We start from the raw sequence: 20,533 nt of genomic DNA on the forward strand, positions 1-20,533 counted from the left end.
GTGTGGCGGCAACCAGATGAGGAGTACAAAGACAAGTGTGTCTTGCCTACAGTCAAGCATGGTGATGGGAGTGTCATGGTCTGGGGCTGCATGAGTGCTGCCGGCACTGGGGAACTAAAGTTCATTGAGGGAACCATGAATGCCAACATGTACTGTGACATACTGAGGCAGAGCATAATCCCCTCCCTTCGGAGACTGGGTCACAGGGCAGTATTCCAACATAGGGACCCCAAACACACCTCAAAGACGACCACTGCCTTGCTAAAGAAGCTGTGGGTAAAGGTGATGGACTGGCCAAGCATGTCTCCAGTGTCTCCACACCTAAACCCTATTGAGCATCTGTGGGGCATCCTCAAACGGAAGGTGGAGGAGCGCAAGGTCTCTAACATCCACCAGCTCTGTGATGTTGTCATGGAGGAGTGGAAGAGGACTCCAGTGGCAACCTGTGAAGCTCTGGTGAACTCCATGCCCAGTGGGGTTAAGGCATTGCTGGAAAATAATGGTGGCCACACAAAATATTGACACTTTTGGCCCAATTTGGACATTTTCACTTAGGGTTGTACAGGTCCCTCTCAAAAAATTAGCATATTGTGATAAAGTTCATTATTTTCTGTAATGTACTGATAAACATTAGACTTTCATATATTTTAGATTCATTACACACAACTGAAGTAGTGCAAGCCTTTTATTGTTTTAATATTGATGATTTTGGCATACAGCTCATGAAAAACCAAAATTCCTATCTCAAAAAATTAGCATATCATGAAAAGGTTCTCTAAACGAGCTATTAACCTAATCATCTGAATCAACTAATTAACTCTAAACACCTGCAAAAGATTCCTGAGGCTTTTAAAAACTCCCAGCCTGGTTCATTACTCAAAACCGCAATCATGGGTAAGACTGCCGACCTGACTGCTGTCCAGAAGGCCATCATTGACACCCTCAAGCAAGAGGGTAAGACACAGAAAGACATTTCTGAACGAATAGGCTGTTCCCAGAGTGCTGTATCAAGGCACCTCAGTGGGAAGTCTGTGGGAAGGAAAAGGTGTGGCAGAAAACGCTGCACAACGAGAAGAGGTGACCGGACCCTGAGGAAGATTGTGGAGAAGGACCAATTCCAGACCTTGGGGGATATGCGGAAGCAGTGGACTGAGTCTGGAGTAGAAACATCTAGAGCCACCGTGTACAGGCGTGTGCAGGAAATGGGCTACAGGTGCTGCATTCCCCAGGTCAAGCCACTTTTGAACCAGATACAGCGGCAGAAGCGCCTGACCTAGGCTACAGAGAAGCAGCACTGGACTGTTGCTCAGTGGTCCAAAGTACTTTTTTTGGATGAAAGCAAATTTTGCATGTCATTCGGAAATCAAGGTGCCAGAGTCTGGAGGAAGACTGGGGAGAGGGAAATGCCAAAATGCCTGAAGTCCAGTGTCAAGTACCCACAGTCAGTGATGGTCTGGGGTGCCATGTCAGCTGCTGGTGTTGGTCTACTGTGTTTTATCAAGGGCAGGGTCAATGCAGCTAGCTATCAGGAGATTTTGGAGCACTTCATGCTTCCATCTGCTGAAAAGCTTTATGGAGATGAAGATTTCATTTTTCAGCACGACCTGGCACCTGCTCACAGTGCCAAAACCACTGGTAAATGGTTTACTGACCATGGTATTACTGTGCTCAATTGGCCTGCCAACTCTCCTGACCTGAACCCCATAGAGAATCTGTGGGATGTTGTGAAGAGAAAGTTGAGAGACGCAAGACCCAACACTCTGGATGAGCTCAAGGCCGCTATCGAAGCATCCTGGGCCTCCATAACACCTCAGCAGTGCCACAGGCTGATTGCCTCAATGCCACGCCGCATTGAAGCAGTCATTTCTGCAAAAGGATTCCCGACCAAGTATTGAGTGCATAACTGAACATAATTATTTGAAGGTTGACTTTTTTTATATTAAAAACACTTTTTTTATTGGTCGGATTAAATATGCTAATTTTTTGAGATAGGAATTTTGTTTTTTCATGAGCTGTATGCCAAAATCATCAATATTAAAACAATAAAAGGCTTGCACTACTTCAGTTGTCTGTAATGAATCTAAAATATATGAAAGTCTAATGTTTATCAGTACATTACAGAAAATAATGAACTTTATCACAATATGCTAATTTTTTGAGAGGGACCTGTATTTACCTTTGTTGCCAGCAGTTTAGACATTAATGGCTGTGTGTTGAGTTATTTTGAGGGGACAGCAAATTTACACTCTTATACAAGCTGTACACTCACTACTTTACATTGTAGCAAAGTGTCATTTCTACAGTGTTGTCACATGAAAAGATATAATAAAATATTTACAAAAATGTGAGGGGTATACTCACTTTTCTGAGATACTGTGTGTATATATATATATATATATATATATATATATATATATAAAAAAAACTATATTGACTTTCTTTTATTGGAGTGGTGCTCCAACTTTTTTTTTTTTTTGCCATTTTGGATAGATTAAGGATAAATTAGAATGATCCATACATGGATCGGAATTTGGCTTCTTCAGCAGGGACTAGCTGAACTTCAATCTGTGTATGAGAAGGCTGGTTGTACAGAGGTCAATCTACAGCTGGCCTATTGGAAAATTTCTGCATGATCAGTGCCCCAAGTTATAGACATTTCCTCTCAACTCCTGCTGAACCCCTGGGACAGAAAGTTAAGGGAAAACTCCCTATTGGGAGAAAGGGCAAAAAATAAATTAACTGGGGTTTTAACAATTCCCTACTAGATCTAAAACAACAACAACAAAATGTCTCTTTAGACAGATTATCACTTTAATCTTGGCATTCATCTTGTTCCTACTGGTTTCTCCAATGCTGGCTAAAGCACTGCATTTTTTTAAGCCCACATAAGCTGTAACAGGAAAGTGAGGCTGCACAGTATCATGTGACAGGGTGTTGCAGTTCTACCAGGAAGCATTGTGAAAAGTTTGCTGATGGAAAACTCAGATTTCATGTAAAATATTTAGAAAATATTAAAATGCTTACTGACTCAAGGTTTGTTCATATCAGAATGCACTCCGTAACAAGTGTTGTGTTGAGTTGCATTCACATGCATTTTAGAAGCCTTGCTTGGCATTTTTAAAAGACCTAAAGCTGAACTCTGGGCACAAAAACGTATAAATCCACTTTTGTGCACCGAATGCCTTTGCAAACCCAGTTATTAACTTATACATGTAGTGGGGACATCATTACATAGCCTGTACAGGGAGCAGAGCTGTTGGAGGGAACCAGCAGATCCACCCACTACAGGCTTCCTGCAGAAAATTACAAGGGGGGGGGGGGGCAGATAAAAGACTAGTCACTGTGCACGAGCAGAGAGAGCAGTAGTGACTGGTCTCTAGTACAGGAAGCTCCTACATAAATGATTGGATTACTGTACAGATCTGGAAGAAATACACAAAACACACGATATAGCAAGATTCAGATAAGGATACACATGACAAATGTTCAGGCGCGCATGGTTCTATTGGAACATTTTCTTGGGAGTATGAGACACTGCTTGCTGGTGATGAGTAATACCAGTAGGCCTATCTTTGTATCTCCACAGCTGGGGTTCAGGCGCTGAGGCTCTGGGATCCCCTTTCCCTCCTTCCTTCACCTCTTATTTCCCTTCCCCCCCCTCTTCCTTTTCCTTTGCTCCCCCTTTTTTTTTCTTCTTCTTCCCATACTCTCTCTCCTACACCTCCGACTCTTTTCTCCTTCATTTGGTTTCTATGTATGCTCTATTTTAGAGTTGGGCGGTAGTCTGGTCGACAACTAGTCTACTCATGCTGACCATGAAGAAAAGACAGATTGGATGTATTATATATTTTAAATGTATGATTGAATAGGAAGTAAACTTCCCCCTGTAACTTTTACCTATAGGTAAGCCTATGATAAGGCTTACCTATAGGTACTGTAAATATATCCTAAACGTGGACAGTTTAGGAGAGATTTACTTTACATGTGGCCAGTGACATCACTGGCGCATGTGCTCTGAAGGAACGTCCACCTGTGCCTTCCTTCAGAGCCCCGTGCCGTGAATGGCGGCTCCCATGCGCATGCTTGGAAGTGACATCCTCGCGGGTCCGACCAATCAGACGGCCGGAGAACAGGAAACCCAGATGGAAGACGGATGAACATGTCAGCTGTCTCAGCGGTGAGCAGGCGCCGCTGGAAGGCCTTCGTTCTAAGGTGATTATTTCATAATGAGCTAGTATGCAATGTATACTAGCTCATTATGCCTTTGTCTTACAGGTTTTTATTTTTTTTATTTTTTTAGAAGGTTTACAATCTCTTTAAGACCGCATTCACACTGCAGCGGCACGACTTCTGCACGACTTCGGGGGCGACCTGTGAAGTCCCGTGCACCGCGACTTCGGCGCGACTTGCACGGACTTCATATAATGAATGTCTATGCAAGTCGCTCCGAGGTCGCCCCCGAAGTAGTACAGGACCCTTTTTCTAAGTCAGAGCGACTTGTGTCGCTCCTATTAGAACGGGTCCTGTAGCACTACATGGACCGCGACTTGTTAGGCTGATTTGTACATTTATCTGACCCCCCCTTGAAGTATTTTCTGTTTGCAAACTGTTGCTGATTCCTGGCTCTCTGCCATGTTATCTTGAAAAATTTAAATAAAGAATAAAAAAATAAAAAAATGCACATGCCATTTAGACAATATTTTTTTATCCCTGAGCTCTGCCTTAACTGAATTACTTGGAATGCACAATACAGGCATTTTGTATAATGCCCTGCAATGCATAGTAAGGAACAGGTCCTACTAAAGCAATGTCCATTGTGAATAAACCCTTGCTATATTCTGATGCTAACCAATCCCCCCCACTGGCCCTCAGATGACCACAAGTCAAAGATGTTCTACTTTATTAACAAAAAGTAGAAGACTCTGTTAGGTCACCTTAACAGGTTCGTAAGCCACTATTCACCGCCGCTATTTGCATGCACCTGTCATTCCAGCCACAAGAATCCGCTGTGTATGCGACTATGGCTGTGTGAAGGAGGCCTTAACATGTAGTCAACTAGCATCTCATCAATGCTTTATGAGAAACAGTAAAGTTACAAAAAAAAAGGTTTATGACCAAGTAAAATGATAGTAACGTATTGATAATCTCATTTTTGCACGACTTCTTAAGAAGATGTACATGCAGCCATGGAATGCAATGCTTTTTATGTACATTCATGTATTTGCAATGAACAGCGATTATTATATGTTTATGGAAGGTCGTGATTTCAAAGCTTTGCCTTAATGTCAAATATGTTCAATGCAGCTCATGCAGGAGTGAACCAGAAGCTCCATCTATCCAGCATGTAAAACAGATTATAAATAATCACTGTTGTTCTGGATTGTATTTTTAATGCAGCATTTCTTAAAATATATAAATATAAGGAATCACATGATATGCAGATATCACAACTATTAACCTTTTATTATAGCTACTAGTAGTTCACAGCAGAATACCATTCATACAGCTAAAACAAAGTTGCAATGAAATATTCGATCTTTTTATTTGTTATATTTGCAGTTTTTTTAGCCAGTCTTGTAATTTTCACCCAATTTTACAATATACTGTATATTCGGAGAGTGACTCGTAGTTCCAAACTTGCTGTTTTATTTACCAGTTTCCAGCCTGCGTTCTAAACCCAAAATCAAAAATATAATATATTGCGGTCCTTACATGTGGTCTTCTATTGCACCAGTCCTTAGATGTGGAGGCTACATTAGTTTCCATTTTTCAGGCTAAGAAAAGTTTCAGCAAGCATCTGAATATCTATTGATCTTGCCAGAAATTAGTCCTTGCCACTTTCTGTGAGCTGAAAGCACAAACAATGTTAGCTTCCATATGCACCCTCTATGTCATGGAGATGAAAAGAGGAAGAAATATTTGAAGTCCAGACTGGATGACAACCAATAGTCCCTCCATAGCTAGTGAGTGAGCGTAGCCACCCAGGGACAGAGTGTACAATTTGTGAAATCACCAGGTGAAAATAAAGAAAACGATTTTTGAAAAAAGAAAACAAATGCATCCACCACATTTAAGGACTGGTAAGCTGCAATATAATAAACGTTTGTTTTTGGGTTTAGATTTGCTGTAACTTCACTGGTGAGGTTTCCCTTGCACTCCCTCCCATAAATAAGGAGACTTTTATGGGCCATACACACTATAAGATTTTCTGAAGACTTTTTCCTTTAGACTTACCAAAACCATATAATATGAGGTCAAATCTAAACACTTTCAATTTGTATGCAATCTGGCAGTCCCTTGCACTACATAGAAAAGGTAAATCTGAAGGAAAATGTCTTCAGAAAATCTAATAGTGTGTATGGCCCTTTAGAAGTCTCCCTCTCTGCAGCTTGTTGGGGTGAAACTGCATTGTAATGAAGCCTTACTGGATTACATTTTTGGCATTTCTGCTCTCAGTCAAAATTTTATAATGTAGGGAATTATAGATTTCAGAACATTTTAACCAAACACTTTCACTTTGTAAGAACATTTTAAAATATATTTAAAGTGAAACTAAAGGCAAAACTTTTTTTTTTCCTTTTAGATAGAGTAATGGGCCATACAATTTTCTTTAGATTTTTTCCTTCAGACTTACCAAAACCATATAATATGAGGTCAAACCTAAACACTTTCAATTTGTATGCAATCAGGCAGGCCCTTGCACTACATAGAAAAGGTAAATCTAAAGGAAATCTGACAACAAAAGTTGTATAGTGTGTATCCAGCTTAAGGCAGGGTTATAACCCCTGACAGATATTTTTCCCCATCTGTGTCCCATTGCAGAGATTTCCCTTCACTTCCTGTTCCATAGCCAAACAGGAAGTGAGAAGAAATGCCTGCAAATTAAGGGAATTTCTTGGGAACCCCCAGGTCACCAGAACTAGCGTCCCCATCAAAAGATTTCCCCTCCATTCATTTTCTGGATACAACCAAAAATGTGGGATTTTCTTTTACTTTCACTTTCAATGATAATAGTCAAAAGGACAAATAGAGAGGGTGAATCTCCTTCTTAATGGGGACACGGACATCAATAAAAACTGACAGGTGTTCTCATTCCTCTCCACTCTATCCAAAACTAAAAAAAAGTTTTGCCTTTAGTTAGACTTTAATGATTTTTATTGAATCAATAACTTGAAACACATGGCCACTTACTGTTAGTATTCATATACCATGCCCAGATTATCACCAATGCCCCTCCCAATCTGGTACAACTAAGGGCCATTCCAGTGGAATTTTTTTTTGCATCAAAAAGGCATGGACAGTAGGTTACATGGATTTCAATGGCATAATTTACACCACTGCAGTACATTCTAGTACAGTCAACAAAGGTAGAACATGTTGCATATTTTCTGCAAGGAACTGCACTGGAATATTGCAAAACGCATCAAAATCGCACCAGAACGCACTGTACACATCTAAATGCAAAAAAGAAAAATTGGGGAAAAAATAAAAGGGGGAAAAACCCACTGGAACGCATTAAAAACTAATCAAAAACATTAAAAAATGCACCAGAACACATCACAAACACGCATGCAGGAACGCATCAAGACTGTGTTTCTGCGGTGTGAACTTGGGCCAGTTTAGGCATTTTTAGTGCCCTGTATGACAAAATTGCAAATCTTTACTTAATTTTCTCTTGCTACTTCAATGCAAAGTTTTATTTATAAGACCCTTTATCATATCACATCAACTAAATGCTGTAAATAACATTAATAATGTTACTGTATACAGCATGCGAGCCCCAGCTGTAAACACAGAACTTGTGGCTCACATAGATACATAGACTGTAGCAATAGAGCACAGATAAAGGTTACAGAAAAACTAAAAACAAACCTTTTTTTTATATTTGGACAGAGTAGTGAAAAAAAAAATCACTGTCAGGTTTGTATTGCTGTCAGTGTCCCTGTTAATGAAATTAACTTGTTCTGATCACCATTGTCACCTGAAATGAAGCTGAGGGCAAATTTAAAATTTTGAGATGCCACCAGAGTAAGAATTGAGGGGTCTATACTTGTTCCTGTGACAACTGAAGCTAGCCAAATATTATGCAATTTCCTTTCCTTAAACCTGGAGTTCACTAAGCTGTTCACCTAATAAATTAAGTTTTTACTTTGCAACATTAATCTGCTCACATTCCCTAAACTAAGTGAAAAATTTCTTCAAAGTGAAAATTCAGTTTGCTAAGTGAACAGCTGAAAGTCCTTTTGCAAATCAACTCCATAGTATTATTGATATAATACAGTTATGGGTATAATAATCATTTATATTGTATTTTTTAGAAGTCTATTGCATTAATAAACTGCAAAAAGTGTTTACATGGTTTTTGGTTTGTTTAAAATAGCTATCTGGAATATATAAAGTCCAGGTAACAAATCCTCCATACTCAAATGTTTTCATTAGCTTTGGCTATCATTTTTACAATGTTAGCTTCAACCATGAAACAATGAATAGTAAAGGCTTTTGTAAAGTGGCTGTGTCGTGGTGAACAAGAATTTAGAACCTGGAGTAAGTACTCACCTGGTTGTCAGCAGGTAGTCGTGGCATTGAGGCAGCTCTGCCATGCCCTTCTATAACAAGATATTGCTCACTGTCTGAGTAACCATCTCGACCCATCTCTGTCATCTCCACCAGCTGTGAATAAAGAGAGAGTCATTTTTAAAAAAAAGATCTTTTTTAGAAACAGGGCCAGGGCAGGACATAGGGTGGAGTCAACAGGAGGAGAAGGTGCCCTGGGTGCAGTGTATTTATGTAAGGAGGGGGGCACCATGAAGCAAGCTGCACCTTCCTCAAGCATGCCTGCCACCTCTGCGGTGCTGCCCCAGTCACCATTTTTTTTGCTGCCCACAGCCTGCAATCTCTGATTCCAGAGAACAGGAATTTTATATTTTATACAAAGACGCTTGTGCCTAGACAAAATGTGGCCACCCATGACTGCCCGCATCTTCTGGACGACAGCAGTGAGTTAATGTGGATGGGGGCCACATTGTCTGTAAATTGTGAGTGGGAGGAGAGCTGCATTGTTTGCATGTTTGAGGAGGGGTCTATACTGAATATACACTATATTACCAAAAGTATTGGGACACCTGCCTTTACATGCACATGAACTTTAATGGCATCCCAGTCTTAGTCTGTAGGGTTCAATATTGAGTTGGCCCACCCTTTGCAGCTATAACAGCTTCAACTCATCTGGGAAGGCTGTCCACGAGGTTTAGGAGTGTGTCTATGGGAATGTTCGACCATTCTTCCAGAAGTGCATTTGTGAGGTTAAGACACTATTGTTGGACGAGAAGGCCTGGCTCACAGTCTCTGCTCTAAGTCATCCCAAAGGTGTTCTATCGGGTTGAGGTCAGGACTTTGTGCAGGCCAGTCAGGTTCCTCCACCCCAAACTTGCTCATCCATGTCTTTATGGACCTTGCGTTGTGCACTGGTGCGCAGTCATGTTGGAACAGGAAGGGGCCATCCCCAAACTGTTTCCACAAAGTTGGGAGCGTGAAATTGTCCAAAATGTCTTGATATGCTGACGCCTTAAGAGTTCCCTTCACTGGAACTAAGGCGACAAGCCCAACCCCTGAAAAACAACCCCACATCATAATCCCACAATCCAACAAAATGGTTTGGACCAGTGCACAAAGCAAGGTCCATAAAGACATGGATGAGCGAGTTTGGGGTGGAAGAACTTGACTGGCCTGCACAGAGTCCTGACCTCAACTTAATAGAACACCTTTGAGATGAATTAGAGGGCAGACTGTGAGCCAGGTCTTCCCATCCAACATCAGTGCCTGGCCTCACAAATGCACTTCTGGAAGAATGGTTAAACATTTCCATAGACACACTCCTAAACCTTGTGGACAGCCTTCCCAGAAGAGTTGAAGCTGTTATAGCTGCAAAGGGTGGGCCAACTCAATATTGAACCCTACGGACTAAGACTCGGATGTCATTAAAGTTCATGTGGGTGTAAAGGCAGGTGTCCCAATACTTTTGGTAATATAGCATATGTGTGAGGGGGTTGCATTGTTTGTATGTTTGAGGAGGGGTCTATGCTGAATATGTGTGAGGTGAAGGGGGGCTGCATTGTTTGTATGTTTACAGAGGGGTCTCTATTGAATATATGTGAGGGGGAGGGGGGCTGCATTGTTTGTATGCGTGAGAAGGGGGGGTTGCAATGTTTGAGGAGGGGGCTACACTATTTGACTTCTTTAAGGAGGAAGCTACACTGTATTCATGTGTAAGGAGGTTTAGAATCACCAACATTTTTTCTTTATTATTATTATTATTATACAGTAAATCCCCGCTCCATCGCGGCTCAGTTTTTGCGGTCCCGGTATATTGCGGTTTTTGGTGTAATGTTATTTTACTATATAAATCATTAAAAATGAAATATTTTTGTGTTTTTCATAGCTCTTGCTATGTCTCTCAGTATCTTTTATGTGTTTAAATTAGTTTCTATCGTTTTAAAAGTGTGTTTAAAGACCTTAAAATGCTTTTACACGTACAGTGACAGTAAAAAAATCATGCCTACAATGCATTTTAATAGGGTTTTTCTATTTCGCGGATTTTCACTTTTCGCGGCTGGGTCCGGAACGTAACCCCCGCAATGGAGGGGGGTTTACTGTATTCTGTCTTTTTTTTTTTTTTTTAGCACTGACATGTTACAAAGCTTCTTACATTAGATCTTGCCCATTAGAACCAACGTCCTGGGCACTTTCATTCAGTCTCACACACTCTAGGGAAATTTTAGCCAGAAGACAACAATGTTTTGTACTGATGGAGGAAACCAAAGCATTTGGGTGTAAACCCAAACAAACAGAGTCACAGACCTGGAACATTCTTGATTAAAATGAGTGTCAAAAGGGGTCATAATTCCTTATAGCTATACATGTTCCAGATCGATGACACAGGAAGCATTAAAGCCGATGCATCAGTCTGACAATCAGGCACCAAACATAAGCATTTTCAGAAGCAACGACCAGCAATGCTAGCACATCATTTTCCTGTAACAGGTTTTCCTTAAGTTCAGCCATGAAAAATTAGATCTTGAGAGACAGGGCAGAAATTAGTAGCATTTATTATATTCTATCTGAGCTGTAACCCAAAAACAAAAATGTATTATACTAATTTCTAGAAGTGATGACTGCATTTGTTTCCTTTTTAGGCTTTTTTCCTTTATTTTCACCCATTGATAGTGTGAGTATCTTTCAATTGGGCCAACCTGTTCAGCAAAAGTGGCAGTTATAGAGTTGAGAGAAACCATTTAAAACTGACAGGGGTGCTTACAATGGTTATTTTTTATTAATGTATGCCAGATCCTGGTAGCTGCTTAAAAAGTGTTATCTTGAGTTCAGCTTTAATTTGTTAACCAAGTCCATCTAAATCTGCTTCTATCACTACCCTCCCCCCAGACTGACAATGCTGCTGTCCAAAGGTGTCTCTGTTTCTCCTCCAATGGAGTGCAGACCCTAAAGGCCCGTACACACGTGCAGATTGTCGGCCGAAAAGCTTCAGCCGACGACCGATCGGCCGATTGTAGGCTTGTTAGTATGATGCTTCCGACAGCCGACAGCGCACTTTCGGCCGAACAGAATCTGTCGTGCAAGCATTAAAATTTTTGTATGCCGACACCAGAGCGGCCGATTGTTCGCCAGTCAATACAGAATTCGGCCGACAGACAGCAGATTTGCAAGACTGGGCATGCTCAGAAAAGAAAAAACACAGGGAAAGTTAACCATCACATGACATCACTTCTGCAGTCGGCTGTAGTCGGCGGACAAAATTCTTGTGCAGTCTTTTGCACTTTTCAACAGACACGACAGCCCGGGGACAAAAGACGGCCGATCGTTCGGCCGACGATCTGCACGTGTGTACGGGGCATTAAAGACAGAAAGTGTGCTGCTGGCTGGATCACCAGATGAAAATAAAGGAAAAAATCCTACAAAAAAAGAAAACAAATGCATCCACTAGATCTAAGGATTAGCAAGTTGCAGTATAATAAAATCCTCTTACAATATGGGTCTAAAGGTGAAAATGTTTACCCCAGTATATAGAGACAGCAACTGTTAAATGATTAAAAATCCTCAATCCAGGCAACCTTAGGCAGAATTTTAACACAGTCCAAGTAATGTTAATGGTAATTCAGATGTATGTTGTATTAAAATCAGCCAAAAACATGGCTAAGATAACAACAGTGCTGAAGTGTAGCACTAATATTACCAAAGGCACATTTTAAGACAGATCAGATGGCATCCTAACAACCAATGACGTTATCGGTTGATCAAGAGGATGTTGGGTGCCTGCGCAGCATCCTTGTTTGCCACTCTCCGTCAGCATTGGGGTCACAATACAATGGGGATCGAAAGTTTGGGCACCCCAGGTAAAAAATTGTATTAATGTGCATAAAGAAGCCAAGGAAAGATAGAAAAATCTCCAAAAGGCATCAAATTACAGATTAGACATTCTTATAATATGTCAACAAAAGTTAGATTTTATTTCCATCACTGACACTTTCAAAATTACAGAAAACAAAAAAATGGCATTAGCAAGTTTGGGCACCCTGCAGAATTTATAGCATGCACTGCCCCCTTTGCAAGGCTGAGACCTGCCAGTGTCATGGATTGTTCTCAATCATCATCTGGGAAGACCAGGTGATGTCAATCTCAAAGGTTTTAAATGCCCAGACTAATCTGACCTTGCCCCAACAATCAGCACCATGGGATCTTCTAAGCAGTTGTCTAGAAAACTGAAACATAAAAGTAGTTGACGCTCACAAAGCTGGAGAAGGCTATAAGAAGATAGCAAAGCGTTTTCAGATGTCAATATCCTCTGTTCGGAATGTAATTAAGAAATGACAGTCATCAGAAACAGTGGAAGTTAAAGCAAGATCTGGAAGACCAAGAAAAATATCAGACAGAACAGCTCGCAGGATTGTGAGAAAAACAATTCAAAACCCATGTTTGACTGCACGATCCCTCCAGAAAGATCTGGCAGACACTGGAGTTGTGGTACACTATTCCACTATAAAGAGATACTTGTACAAATATGGTCTTCATGGAAGAGTCATCAGAAGAAAACCTCTTCTACGTCCTCACCACAAAAATCAGCGTTTGAACTTTGCAAATGAACATATAGACAAGCCTGATGCATTTTGGAAACAAGTTCTGTGGACCGATGAGGTTAAAAATGAACTTTTTGGCCGGAATGAGCAATGGTACGTTTGGAGAAGAAGGGGCACAGAATTTAATGAAAAGAACCTCTGTCCAACTGTTAAGCATGGGGGTGGATCAATCATGCTTTGGGGTTGTATTGCAGCCAGTGGCACAGGGAACATCTCACGAGTAGAAGGAAAAATGGATTCAATAATATTTCAGCAAATTTTGGATGGTAACTTGATGCCATCTGTGAAAAAGCTGAAGTTAAAGAGAGGATGGCTTCTACAAATGGATAATGATCCTAAACACACCTCAAAATCCACGGGGGATTACATCAAGAGGCGTAAACTGAAGGTTTTGCCATGGCCTTCACAATCTCCTGCCCTAAACATAATTGAAAATCTATGGATAGACATTAAAAGAGCAGTGCGTGACAGACAGCCCAGAAATCTCAAAGAACTGGAAGACTTTTGTAAGGAAGAATGGGCCAAAGATACCTCAAACAAGAATTGAAAGACTTCTGGCGTTTACAAGCTGTGATACTTGCCAAAGGGGGCAGTACAAGATATTAACTCTGCAGGGTGCCCAAACTTTTGCAGACACCATTTTTTTGTTTTCTGTTACTTTGAAAGTGTAAATGATGGAAATAAAATCAAACTTTTGATGACATTATAAGAATGTCTAATCTGTAATTTGATGCCTTTTGGAGATTTTTCCATCTTTCCTTGGCTTCTTTATGCACATTAATACAAATTTTTACCTGGGGTGCCCAAACTTTCGATCCCCACTGTAGCTGAGTGAGGAACAGAAAGGGTAGCTTACCATGCCTGCAAGTTTGACCTCTCTCTAAAGTATATGACAACCTTACCTGGGAATCTGGCCAGCTGTTGGTATTTTCTTGTTCTCTGGCCCTCTCTGGACTCCATGTTCCCGTCTTTTGGAACATCTGCTGTGCTCTTTGCGTCATCCAAGACTGACTCTCCTTCATTCCACCCTCAGGGATATTCCTGGAACACCATGAAAATATAGGCTACATCATTTGTCAAAAGAGAATACATAACTTCGATGTAGGGATGTTTTTTTTTTCCTTTGTACAGACAGCACTTTCAGACCATGTCACATATTGGACACAATTCCTTTTTTTACAGTTTGTAATAATAAGCAACAAGGATACGCTAGAGCAGCCTTTTTCAACCAGCCGTGCCGTGGCAGCCCAGTGTGCCCTGCTGGGTTCTTCAGGGTTGCCTATAAATTGCAAAAAATTGCCACAGGTTTTAACTTATTTAAAAGGTATTATAACCCTGGGCACCATGCAGGTCAAGCCACTGGCATCCTGACAACCAAATACATTACTGGTTGATAGGGAGAACGACGGGTACTTGCATAGCATCCTTGTTTACTCTTCCCCTCTCCATCAGCACTGGGGTCACATTGGCAAGTAGAAGAAGATACACTGATGGAGAAGAGAAATGCTAGAATACTAGCCAGTACCAGTGTGCAATTGTGGAGGAATAAATCACTTTTGATGTTGGATGGCCCATGTGTATTGATGTTGCTGCTTTATGTAAAACTATTATTTTCGTTTTTCTTACATTTTAGAATGGAGTGCCTCTGGATTGTGCCGAATTTTAAAGGGTGCGGCAACTGAAAAAAGGTTGCAAAACACTGAGCTAGAGATAATACTCACATATCTCCTCCTGGCTCCCTCTGAGAAGACATTAAAGGGTTTAATCCCATTGGTCCATCTTGTGTGGGTGATGGAGGTTCCATCCTTTGAAACATGAGTGGAGTTCGGTTCTGTAAAAGATAGAATCTGACTGACATCACTGACAGTACAATTATTGAATATAGAACTGGGGAGTGATTGTGCCTTGGCATTGGAGCATTATTTTTATTTCACATAATGGACCCAAATAAATGATTTAGCTAAAAAATTACCAGTATGAACTGCCCGTGTGATCCATATAATTTAATTTCCCATCTGTCATTTTCCAGTCCAGTTACTTTGTACATTCTGATAAATTGTAGTGTTATTACTGGTGGGTGTTTGTCTTATTGTGTTTGGCTTAACATACTATTAAACCCAATAGACAAAAAAAATATCAAATACCATTAACTATTGTCACTTCTGTATCTTCCAATAGTAGCATCTTAAAGCACATTCCAAAATCTGGATTTAAAATCTGTTGTTCTTTTTCAGTTATGGGAGTGGCTATGTTTCGGTCTACATGGTCTTACTGTATGGGTGAATGTAGCCACCCTGCTCTGCTCACTCCCAAGATGGACTACATTGTAAGATGCCACTACAGCCATTGCTGGCATATAATAGCACAGGAAATCTCCCCTTCATAAAATCCCATTCATAAAATGGGGAGGCAAGCTAAGTACAATAGGAAGGCACATTGGTTCATGGGATTTGTAGTTTGTAGGAGCAGTGCATATAACAGCAATATATGTGCAATGCAAATAACCAGAAAGTGAAGAAAACCTCCATCGGTAGCATACGGCAATAAGAAAGAGACATAATGACATTTGTAAACGTGTTCAGTTAAAATATATTGGGGATGTGTGGGGCATTATGCTAGCTTAGAAAGTTTTTTTTTGTATGGAAGGTTTGGTAACACTTTAATGACGATGCCAAGAGATTTTAGAGGATAGTTGACAAGCATAATCCAACTTCCCTCGGCATAGGCCCTGACTGCTAGGTGCATAAACATTTTAATTGCTAGCAAAGAGGCAACTGGTAGACACTCAAAGTGCCACTTACCACAAGACGGAACAAAACAGTTTTTCTAACCTACTGTACCTAAATAACCAGAGACTGGCAATCTTGTGTGGGAGCCATAGACTTGAGATTGTGCCAGACTTGGATGACTTCTTAGGAATAGCATTAGAACTTGCTATACATGTTGACAATTTAGTCACTTAGCCTAGGTTTACACATATGTGGTGCGGAAATGCAATGATCCCTGGGTGTTTCCAACACTGCATTGCAATCACACTGTGTTTGCGATCCACCCCAAACGCTGTGGTTTGCCTGCACCGGGTTGCATTGTACAAAATCACCATGTGATCCAGTTGCAGTGCAACTCCAAAAAAGGTGCCTGCACTTCTTTAGTGAGATGCGATCTGAGCCTATTCAAAATGAATGGGCTCAAATCGCAACGCACTGTATCATATGTTAATTGCAGGAATACGATGTAGCTCCTGTGTCATTCACATGTGGGGCTATAGTGTGAACCGGGGCTTAAGCTGTGTATTTACACTCGTGGAATGTATATGTTGCAAGAACATTTGTTTTTCTAATCATTCACTTTCAATCACAGTGACAAGAAAATTCAGGGGCAAGATGGAAAATTGTTCTCGAGTGTACAAATTTCTAAGGCCCCTTTCAGACGGGCGATCTGATCCACCTGTCAGTTTTTCAGGCGAACCTGATCGGATGCTCCATGCATCCCTATGGGGCAGCAGGTGTCAGCGGAGACATCTCCGCTGACACCCGCTGCTATTCGATTCCCATCCTGTCCGTGAAACCCTATTTTCCATCTGTCTGTAGGATCGGATCGGATCGGATCAGATGAGAATGGACAGGCGGTCCGTTCTCATCCGATCTCCCCATACAGGACAGCGGGGATCTGACAGCTCCTTCTCTGCACACAGAGCGGAGACCGAGCTGTCACCCGCCTGCTCAGCAGATCGTTCCCCCCGCTGAGCAGAACGGACTCCGTCGGGCGGTGCGCCCTTGTAAAAGGGGCCTAACAGTGTATGTGGTTTTCATTCGGTATAGTCCATTCATTTTAAAATCAAATGTTAAAAGGAAACAAAATATTGAACTACTTTCAAGTGACATTATCCGCTTGCCGACCGCCGCAAGTAGATTTACTGCGGCGGTCAGCCCCTGCCAGGCAGAGTGACGTTAATTAACGTCACTAGCCTGGGAGGGTCTGGGGAGCGAGCGCGCGCCCGCGGAGGCGCGCTCCCGCTCCCGCGCGGTCACGGACCCCCCCGCGCGTGTGACCAGCGGACCCGATGTCCGCCGACCACTCGCTGATCGTCGGGGGAAAGGGAGAATGTCAGGCAGCTTGTGTAAACAAGCTGCCTGTCATTCTCCTCGCTGTAAAGACACTGATCACACGGATCTAGTATGTAGATCCGTTGATCAGTGTCCTTACAGCTAGAGCCACAGCCAATCACAGTAAGAATCACGCCCCTAGGGACACACACAGCCCCTCCCTCCCAAATAAAGTTAACCCCTTCACTGCCAGTGTATTTTTACAGTAACAGTGCATATGTATAGCACTGATTACTGTAGAAATGTCACTGGTAACCCCAAAAGTGTCAAAAATGTCAGTCAAGGGTCCGATCTGTCCGCCGCAATGTCGCCGTACCGCAAAAAAAATCGCAGATCGCCGCCATTACGCGTTAAAAAAGAAAACAACAAAAATGACAAAAATCTTTCCCTTTGTTAGTAAACGCGATAACTTTTGCGCAAACCAATCAAAATACACTTTTTGCGATTTTTTTACCAAACATAGGTAGGATAAAACAAATTGGCCAAAAATGTTAAAAAATTTTGATTTTTACATTTTTTTTGGGGAATTTCATATAAAAAAATGTGAAAAATATTGCTATTTTTGCAAAATTGTCGCTCTTTTTTTGTTTATAGCGCGTGATCAAAAAATCGCACAGGTGATCAAATACCACCAAAAGAAAGCTCTGTTTGTGGGAAAAAAAGGACGTCAAATTCGTTTAGGTACAGCGTCGCACGACCGCGCAATTGTCCGTTAAAGTCACGCAGTGCCGAATCGCAAAATACCCCCTGGTCTTTTAGCAGGAAAATCCTCCGGGGCTTAAGTGGTTAATGTTTAGTCGAAATTCTACTAGTGTATAGCAAGTCATTAGTAAGGCTTAGTTAAAAAAAGTCAAAAGGAAAATATAGTTTTTTTGTTTGTTTATAAATTGTTATAGAAAGTCTCTCTACTAAATCTGGTAAAAATCGGTTTGTAGATAATTTAAGACCTGCTTCACACTAATGCGATTTCAGATGCAACTTGAGTTGCACAGAATTACATGTCATTGGAAATCACATTATTCTCTGTAGTGCCCATTCATATCAATGCAGCACCTTGGTGCAAATCCAGTGCAGTTTTGGACCCAAAGACTTAAATGGAAATGCACCTAAAATGCATATACATGTGTTTTGACACGTTTTTGCCACCGATTTTGCAAGTTGTTAAGGAGCCTGTACCCACCGATGTCCTAACAACTAGTGATTCCCACACTTTTTTTTTTAATTTTCACTGACAGGCCCCTTTTTTTACAATCTACTGTTAGCTGAGAATCCCTGGCTGAAAGCACAGATGATTCATTGGTTGTTAGGACACCAGCGGGTGCCAACCAGCCTCCTTCCCCTACCAAAAAAATAGTATCAAAAACGCATCAAATCATATCAACATGCAGTCATACTAGGGTGAACCCAGCCTTAACAAGTTTATTAATAAGATTTTCTTTTTTTTGTTGATAGTTTACACTTCCTACAAAGTGTATAACCTATTACTTACAAGAAGGCGAACCAGAAGAAGAACCTTTCATCAAAGTAGCGATTTATTTTTTTCATTTTATACCTTCTGTCCTTTTTCAGTTTATTTTTCTTTATTTGTCTACTTTAATATATTTGTCATGCTCTTTTCCTGTACATAATGTAGATATATTCTGGGAATTGATTTTTTTGTAATATATGGTAGTATAAGATGCAGATGAGATTGTTGTGTAAAAATGTTTCTGGTAAGATCTTTATGATCAAGTTACCTGTTCCTCCTGCAATGCCTGTAACCGTTTTGCTTTACTTTGTCTGTAATACTCCATAATCATCATGGCAGCATAAATTTTCCCAACGGTTAGGTCAGTAGCTGACAAGACAGAATAAATAACACATAGGATACACATATGATAGGGAGAAGTACAATCCACTAAACCATGCATAGATCATCACTCTTGTACCTGAAAATTATCACAATGTGCGAATGTGTGTGACTACAAAAACAGGAATATGTATTGTACATTTGTGCCATACAAAAAAAACTGTCAGGAGAGAAATGTATAGGCTGCTATGGTTTATGTCTCCTAAGAATGGTCAAAAGTCTAAAAATTCAAGTCTTGCTTATGTTTGCTTCAACACTTTCTGAGTAACTGGGGTTGATTTAATAAAGGCAAATAAACCATTCACTCTGTAAGGGGAATTTTCCTTTTTTGCAAGGGAATGTGGTGAAAATTCTCTTTGCAAAGAATACCCAATCAAAAAAACAAAAACAAACAAAAAAACAGGATTATTGCTTTCATAAGTGTCCATTCACACCGGTACGACTTGTCAGGCGACTTGGTCAGCCTGACAAGTCGCGCATCGTCGCTCCCATAGTGTAGTACAGGAGCCATTCTAATAGGAGCGACACAAGGGGCGACCTGGAGGCGACTTGCATAGACATTCATGTTATGAAGTCCATGCAAGTCGCGCCAAAGCCGCGCTGCACTCGACTTCACAGGTCGCCCCTGAAGTCGGAGCGACCTAATGTGAACGGGGGCTTACAGGAACATTTTAACATAGTGCTGATTTTCAACTGGTATAAATACATTCACAGAATTCTTGTGTATCTTTAAGAGAATTCTATCTGACTAAGCGGGCTAAATCAATGTTAATTGGTCATTTGGAAAGGTAAGTATGGCGATTTCTTTTTATTGCATTGAAGGAATATTAAAGTAAAAGTCCAATCAAATCCTATCTATACTTAAAGTGGTTGTAAACCCCCCTGTAATGTTTGTACCTATAGGTAAGCTTATAACAAGGCTTATCTATAGATACTGTATCTCCTAAACTTGCACCGTTTAGGAGATATTTACATTGAATTCAGCCGATGACGTCATTGGCACATATACTCTAAAGGAACGGCCGCCCGTACAGTTTCTTCTCAGCCCTGTGTCGTGACCAGCGGCTTCTGCGTAAATGCGCGGGAGTGACGTCACGCGGCTTCGGTCAGTAGCACAGCTGGAGTCCACAGCCCAGGAAGGAAGACAGGCAAAGATTGATGCGGCCTCCAGCGGGGACAACGCGGGCTTCGTTTACAGGTAAGTGTCACATAATGTGCTAGTATGCGTTGCTTTGCAGGTAACCAAAAAGAAAAAAATGTTTCCAGACTTTACTTCCTCTTTAAAGTAGAACTTTAGGCAATGTTTTTTTATTTTGCATAGAGCAAGCAAGGGTTATAACCGCTGTAAGATATTTTTTTTTCACCATCTCTGTCCCATTGTGGAGATTCCCCTTCACGTTCTGTCCCATAGCCTAACAGGAAGTGATGGG

At 41.1% G+C, this 20,533-nt stretch overlaps 1 protein-coding gene across 9 annotated transcripts in view; it reads right to left on the reverse strand.

The window, feature by feature from the left end:
* CACNA1A (calcium voltage-gated channel subunit alpha1 A) overlaps positions 1-20,533 on the reverse strand; it is a 496,856-nt gene that overhangs the window by 43,625 nt on the left and 432,698 nt on the right. For all 9 annotated transcript variants that reach the window (XM_082255807.1, XM_082255800.1, XM_082255805.1 and 6 more), the window contains exons 40-43: positions 18,991-19,091; positions 14,870-14,979; positions 14,051-14,189; positions 8,557-8,670 (exon numbers count right to left, since the gene is read on the reverse strand). In XM_082255807.1, the coding sequence (XP_082111933.1) occupies positions 8,557-8,670; positions 14,051-14,189; positions 14,870-14,979; positions 18,991-19,091 (464 nt within the window). The remainder of the gene's footprint in view (positions 1-8,556; positions 8,671-14,050; positions 14,190-14,869; positions 14,980-18,990; positions 19,092-20,533) is intronic.

The sequence above is a fragment of the Pelophylax lessonae genome (genome assembly GCF_965119305.1).
Source record: "Pelophylax lessonae genome assembly, chromosome: 4".
NCBI classification, from domain to species: Eukaryota; Metazoa; Chordata; class Amphibia; order Anura; family Ranidae; genus Pelophylax; species Pelophylax lessonae.